The 8,028-nt window shown below is 33.9% G+C and overlaps 1 protein-coding gene across 1 annotated transcript; it reads right to left on the minus strand.

Annotated features, from left to right (window-relative positions):
* Positions 1-5,759: 5,759 nt before the first annotated feature.
* Positions 5,760-6,719, minus strand: LOC112856852 (olfactory receptor 2A12-like). The gene has a single exon (XM_025920154.1). The coding sequence runs from the start codon at positions 6,717-6,719 to the stop codon at positions 5,760-5,762; it is 960 nt and encodes a 319-aa protein (XP_025775939.1).
* Positions 6,720-8,028: the final 1,309 nt, after the last annotated feature.

The raw sequence follows: 8,028 nt of genomic DNA on the forward strand, positions 1-8,028 counted from the left end.
GTTCCCACAGGTGGCCATTGTTTATGCTGGGGTTGGGAGAGGTGGATGGCACCTACCACCTCCTTTGTTACTGGAGTGTGATCCTTGTCTCTCTGGGCCATGGTATGAGGTGGACAAATCACTCTCCTTTCTGTTTGCCCCCTCCCTGTCATTTTTCAAACTACTTGTTGTATGCTATATCTGTAGTGGCTGTTGGTGGTGCTTTTTCTTTAAGCAAGGGAATCCTGCTTCCTAATGCCTTTTGAGATCTCCCAGAACCTAACCCACTGATTTTTAAAATTCCAAGATTTAACTCCCACTGATTGTAAGAACTCACTGAATTCAGTCCCTCTAGCTTTCAAAGAAAATATAATAGGGATTCATCCTCCCCCTTTGTGGGCTTCCCAGTGTGAATGTCTGTTTTCCACCCTTCTTTGTACCACAAACTCCCTCCCCACTGTGAACAGCCACAGTTAATTTTCTTCCAAGAAGTCTCACCCTTCTCACCATCTTTGATTTTTTTCTTCCCTACCTTTAGTTATGGAGTTTTTTCTGCCACTCTTTGGCAGATTCTGGGTGATTTACACTACTGTGAGTGTCAGCTAGTTGTATCTGTGGTACAAAGCAACTTTAGGGTCCTCCTACCCTGCCATCTTTCCAGTGAAGCAAAAATTTTGAAATACTTTAAAATCAAGAACAAAACAAATTAGGGATGCACTTACTATTGTCACTTTTACTCCACATAGTATTGGAAATACTATTCAGAGAATTTAAACAAATAACAGGTATCCAAAGTGGAGAGAAAGATCTATACTCACACTTAATACAATCTTATATATAGAAAACCCCAAATAATATACTAAATAACTGCTTGACCTAATCGGTTCATACTGTGTATGGTACAGAATGAACACCTAAAAAACAATGAGCTACTATATGCAAGAAATGAACAAACTAAATAAAGAATTGTATGGTTAATTTTATATGTCAACTTGGCTGGGCCATGGTTGCCCAGATATATGATATATGGTCAAATATTATTCTAGATGTTTTTGTAAGAGTGTTTTGGATGAGATTAACATTTAAATCAGTGGATTTTGAGAAGAGCAGATTTTCCTTCCATGATGTGGGTGGGCTTTATTCAATCATTTGAAGGCCTAAATAGAGCAAAATATTAAAGTCTCCTGACCAGGAGGGTATTCAGCAGGTAGAAGACCTTTAGATATCAACTATAGCATTAGCTCTTTCTGAGTTTCCAGCATGTTGGCCCATCTGCATGTTTTGGGTTGGACTTTGACTTTCAAGCCTCCATAATCACTTGAGATAATTCCTTAAAATAAGTTAGATATAGATATAGATATAGATATAGATATAGATATAGATATACATAGATATAGATATAGATACAGATATACATAGATATATATATACACACACATATATAGTTATATATAATATATAATATTATAATTATAATATAATTATATATAAATTATATATTATATATAAATAAAATATAGTAATTATACTATAGTGTATAAATATATGTGTATATATATGTATGTGTATATATATATATATATATACATATATACATTCTTTTTACTATACATATATGTTGTATAGATAATATATACATATATAATACAGGCAGTATTAGGACCCTTATTTTCCTCTGAAGTGGTACATTCTTGTTAATTAATATATCGAAATTTCCCCAGATAAGAAGTGACACACTAAGAACATAAAAATGATTTATCACTGTGGAAAATTGTTAAGAAACAGTTTGGCACATGTCATATCCATCCTCAGTAGAGATACCTAAAATGTGCTGCCAATTGGGTGCATATACCTTTTAGAGGGATCACAAGTTAAATGGATATTGAGGTTTTTTGTTAGATTTTATTTATACTCTGTAACATTTAATAAGAGAAACAACTTCAGCAAGGGGAATATTATTTAAGAGGTTGGATGTCCCAGTATAGGTTGAGTAACAGAGTGCTAGCAATGTCATTTTTTTTGAGAGAGAAGAAAGAAAGAAAGAAAGAAAGAAAGAAAGAAAGAAAGAAGAAAGAAAGAAAGAAAGAAAGAAAGAAAGAAAGAAAGAAAGAAAGAGCAAGCATGCACAAGTGGGAGGCACAGAGGGAGAAGGTGGGAGAGAACATTAAGCAGGATCCATGCTCAGCAAGGAGCCACACACCAGGCTTGATCTCACAACCATGAGATGACCTGAGCCAAAATCAAGAGTCAGACGCTTAAGTGAGCCACCCAGGTGCCCCAAGCAATGTCATTTTCAAATGAAATGGAAAGAAATTTAGAGTGGAATAAGACAAAAAGAGAGGGACATCTTGGTGACTCAGTTGGTTAAGCATCTGACTTCGGCTCAGGTCATGATCTCACAGCTAGTGAGTTCAAGCCCCGTGTAGGGCTCTGTGCTGCTCTTTCTCCCTCTCTTTCTGCCCCTCCCCTGCTCACATTCTGTCTCCCTCTGTCTCTCAAAAATAAATAAACATTAAAAAATTTTAAAACAAAGAAAAAAGAGAAAATAAATATAATAAATATATTTTCTGAGTAAACATCATTAATTCCTGATACTGAGAACATTACTTTAAAGACACTAAAAATTATGTTGCCTTCAAGTATTCACAATGTATTAAAATTTTACTTGGTTAGATCCTACAACACAGTTAATTATCAAGTCCATATATTTTACACACACACACACACACACACACACACACACACACACACTCCTTGCAAGTCTGCCCTCTTTGTAAGCTAAAAAGAAAGAACTTAGTGGGCATATAATTTACTTACCTATGTAACTAGTCATTTCTTCTCAAATAATCAAAGTAATGTGTTTAAATTAAAAAAAAAAAAAGATGTCTTCATTGGTGTTTGAGACGGTGTGTTGAGGCAAAATGAAGAAATACCTTTCCCTACCATGATCTCATTAAGATGTGTGGAAAGCCTATGCTAGTATCTCACAATTAATTCTTAGAGAAACTGATTTCCCTCCACATTGTTTTCCCATAATTGCTCTTTCTTGTCCATTTGTATTCTAGCTTATGGTTTCTAGTAACAGACCCATTGTTTGCAAAATTGCTAAAATTACCTATGTCAACATATTGTCAATAGCGTGTTCAAAATTAATTTTTGTTGTGGGAGCAAAATTTGGTTTAACCAAAGATAAGAGTGAGTTAATCAAATATTTACTGGATTAAATGAAAAATTTAGTCAAAGTCAGGTTGTTTCTCAAAACTTTTAACAGTGATAATAATTTAATAAACTAAATTGATATATTTTGTGTTTTTTATATAATCCACGAGGTGAACAACAACAGAAATCTCTAGAAAGCAGACAAAATTTATATTCTCAGGAAATTTTCATTGAGAGATAGCTAAATATTCAACATGAAATTCAAACACAGGGGTTTGGGGAGGCTATAAACTTTCTCTGAAAAATACTTTTAATCAAAGTCTTGATCTATGATTATTATTTCACACTTAATTTATATTTTGTTATTTAAAAGTCATTTTACTAAATATGTTGTTAATTTTAAGCAATAACAGAAAAATAACTGGTCTTACTCTATATATGTTGGTTCTAGAGTCACTTGATTACTACTACAGTCTCACATAATATTCTTGCATTGCTGACAGTGAGTCATGAAAGATTCATTAGAACTACTTTCTAGTTAAAATTTTTTTTTATTTACTTTTGAGAGAGACAGAGACAGAATGTGAGTGGGTTAGGGGCAGAGAGAGAGAGGGAGACACAGGATCCAAAGCAGGCTCCAGGCTCCGGGCTGTGAGCACAGAGCCTGAAGCAGGGCTCAAACTCACGAGAGCTGTGAGATCATGACCTGAACCGAAGTCAGTGGCTCAGTAGGTTGGGCAACAGTTCTGGTACCCCAGAACTATTTTCTAGTTAAAAGGAAAGATCATTTTGCAGTGAACTAAGGATAGTTTTGTCATTGATTTCAAGGTATATATTGAGTTAAATTCAGTTTTTATTCAGGCCTTCTCACTCCTTCCCTTTCAAACGATTACCCCAGTATGTTCTGCTTGCTGGATAAATGGTTATAAGAGCAAGATACAATGTTACTATGTATTGGTTTTGATGACAACATTTGGGATCACTACAAATATTGTATTATTTTCAAGAAAATTCACTAATATAGAGCCACTGTTAAATGAACTTGGAATAAAGAAAACCATCCACATGCATAGTTTGTACAATGTTGCCATGGAATCCTAAGTATTGCAAAAAAAAATATTACAAATCAGACACCTATTGCTTCATTCCACATTAAGATTTGTTTCCTTTTTTTTCCTTATGAATTATACATTGGAATTTAATAAAATTTGATGACAGAGGAACAAATCCTGGTTCTTCCATATATTAGAATTAAATTTCTTTGAAGAAGTCAGAGGGCTGCTACACAGGGATATGTTTTAGCCCTCCTCTGGTACACAGGTATGAAATATGTTAATTGGAAACATTAAGTTCTTTGGGCCTCATACTTAGACACATGAATAGATCCTCTAGATTATTCCAAGTGTACAAACCTAACCTTGAAAAGAGGAGTTTCCACTTTCATGGGAACATCAATTTCCAACAGATATTAGAAAAGATAATCTGAAAAAAATTTTATTTAATGTAATTACTGTACATTTCTTTTCTTTATAAAATATTGTAGAATCTAGCACAAAGTTTTTCTTTTTTTCAATAGCAGATGGAGAATGATCTTGTCTTGTGTGTTTTAAGCCTCTCCCATAGTTTAGTTGTATTATATGTGTTCACTTTTACACTCCTATACATTGCATTTCCTGATTTTTCAAGTGGGATATTAAAGCACAGGGAAGATTTTGATAAAGTACATGCACCAACTAAGTGATTGAACCTAGGATTAACTCTTCAGTTTGCCTCCAAATCTAGCAGTATTAAACTAATTAGCATATGGCTCCTCAAACTACTATAGTTGCAAATCTGTTGTAGCCAACATGTTTAAATAGCTAAAAAGTTAATAAATTAAATGACGGTTAGTATTTACTCCTAAAGCTATTTTCCATATGGAGATAACTAAAGTTTAAGTAATTGAGAAGTTTTTTCTCAGTTTTCAATTTCAAAAAATCATATCCTTTTCCTAAAATTAGAGACCAAAAAGTAAAAGTTTAGGTGAATAAAAAGTAAAACCAGTAAAATGGGGACAGAGTTTTATATTTCTTTAAAAAATTCTCATTAGTAATTTCAGATATATTTTCTTTTTGTAAGAGTTAATGACATGTATTTCAGAATTTAGCCTGCCTTTTTTACCCCTGTAAAGATCTGAGACTTGTATCTTCAGATTTATATCCCTCAAAGGATGGAGCATATGAGTAGAGTAGGATTGGTCACCTTGTCATAATTTGAAACTTTGCAAAATAAATGGAAAAATAGAGAATAAAATACTCTAAATTGAGTGGCTACAGAGGATAAGAATGTGTTGACCTGGAATTCATCGTGCAGGTCACAAACTATTTGATTGAGTTGATATAACAATGTTCTAACACTTAAAGAACAACTATACATAAATATTAACTCATGGGAGAAATCTGAACTGGAAACACTTGAGGAGATTTGTAAAAATGTAATGACTACTTTCATCTGCAAGTCTGCCAAATCCAAATTACTTGGGGTGGAGCTTAGTCTCATAGTATTTGGATATGAACACAGGTTAAAAAAAATAAGCATTGCCTTAAACGCTTATAAGAACACTTATAAGAGTGCTTATAGAATCATAAAGATTCTAGTCTGTGATTTGTTGTTTTAAGTTTGTATTTGCCCATAACTTTTTTCATACCCTCCTTCATTTCCTTGTTCCTTAGGCTGTAAATGAAAGGATTCAGCATAGGGTTGATGACTGCATAGAACACAGAAATGAGTTTGTCTCCCTCTGCTGAATAGAGGGACTTGGGTCTTAAGTACCGGATCATTCCTGTTCCATAATACATGATCACAGCAATCAGGTGGGAAGTACATGTGGAAAAGGCTTTTTTTCTGCCCTTAATAGAGTCTATTGTCATCACAGCCACCAGGATGCGAAGGTAAGAGAGTATAATGAAGAGGAAGGGGAATAACACTGTTCCAGCCCCTCCTGTAGCCATTATGGTCTCCAGCAGGGATGTATCAGCACAGAACATATGAAGAAGAATGGGCAATTCACAGAAAGTATAGTCAACAACATATGGACCACAGAGTGGAAGAATTGTGAGGTAGAGAGGCACCACTGAGGCAAAAAAGCCAATGGTCCAGGCCCCCAGAGCTAATGCCACACACACAGACCAGTTCATGATGAGCAGATATCTCAGTGGGTAACAAATGGCCACATAGCGATCCAAAGCCATTACTGCAAGGAGAAAGCACTCAGTTGACTCCAGGAATAAGGTGATGTAGGTCTGAGCAATACAGAAGTTGTAAGATATAACTTTCCTGCTTGCGAGAAAATTAAAAAGCATCTTGGGGACCACAAATGTGCTAAAAAATATGTTGAGAAAGGCCAGATGACAGAGGAAGATGTACATGGGTGTCTGGAGAGAGAAATATAGAATGACTAAAGTGATGACAGTTGTGTTTCCAAAGAGACTTGCCAAGTAGACCAGAGAGAATAGAAAAAAGAGTGGAATTTCAGTCTGGGGGTAATTGGAAAATCCTACAAGGATCAGCTCACTGATGACACTGAAATTCTCATGACCCATTTTGACTATTGAAAGTTTCCTGCTGAAATGAAAGGAAGGCAAAAACCAAAAATGGTCTTATTTTAAAATTGTGACATTAAATCTATTCCCATATTACATCAACTACAATGCTAGAGATAAATGTATCTTAAGTTGGATAACAATTATTTGTGAAATTTTGTTGGACAAATATTCTATTCAAAGGAATAATAACATTTCCAAATCACTGTCTGCATCATGCAACTGCTTGTTTTTGATGAATTATGGGGTTTTGGTTTCACACTGAGAATTTCTCCCACCTCTACTCATTATATCATATATACTACACAGCACACTTCTACATTTTACTAATCAAATATTAATATCCATTTTCTAAAAAGGAACTAGAAATTCTACAAAATAAAATGATTTTCCCAAATTCCTAGTATAAAATATAATAGTTAAAAATAATTCCATTTCTTTCTACTATAAGAAAAAATAATCAATAATAATAAAGTTTACATTTAGCAAGACAAAGGATTGATTTTTTTGTTTTCATTCTTAGTTCCTATGGAACATAAATTCCAATGTCATAAAAGTACAATAATACACAAAATCTACTTATTTTAACTACTTTCACTACTTCAATATTAGAAGGAATAATATAATTAATCCTCTAAACAATTGAACTTCCAAATCTATAGTAATGACCTTAGAAAAGTAATTGTTTCAAAGCTAAGCTTTTTTACCATTTTGAAGTCAGTGTGAAATTGCTTATGGGCCTATGTCTCCTTTGTGTATATATATTTTTAGTGATACACTTGTGTTCTTTATCAAAATCTTTGAATTAAATTTGCTAGCCTGTGCTTAAATGGAAGATATAGACTGGTTATATAATGTGTTGACTACCTTCCATACCAATGCTAGATGCTATTAACAAAGCACCACAACACTAACCAAATAAAAAGAAAGTAAAATGTTTATGAGAATCTTTAATCTTATGAGAATATTTAAACACAGAGAAACATAAATGTAAAAGATATAGCCTGAAGTTTGCATAAAGTCCTTTAAACCCTCTGTACTCTAACACCTCTCTTTTCTCCACTAACTCATATTTCCAGTGTGTCTTTTTGTCCTGCCTTTATTTCTTCTTTTTTGTTATTTCCTTGTAGACTTTTATGTGAAAGACTTTCCTAGTCCTTTTTCTAATTCTCTATTGAGTATTTTTTGCTGTTTGCACAACCTAAGATACTAGGCAATCAGATCACAGGACTCACACAGCAACAAGACAGGCGGAGGGAAGGGTAGAGAGAGAGAAAGGAAAAGAGAGACAGAAACAGAAAGAGAGACA

This window comes from Puma concolor, chromosome A1, assembly GCF_028749965.1.
Source record: "Puma concolor isolate L17-30 chromosome A1, mPumCon1.1.hap2, whole genome shotgun sequence".
NCBI lineage: Eukaryota > Metazoa > Chordata > Mammalia > Carnivora > Felidae > Puma > Puma concolor.

What these genes read in the sequence shown, in the direction of transcription:
- LOC112856852 (XM_025920154.1), bottom strand. Translation starts at nt 6,719, where the DNA reads ATGGGTCATGAGAATTTCAGTGTCATCAGTGAGCTGATCCTTGTAGGA.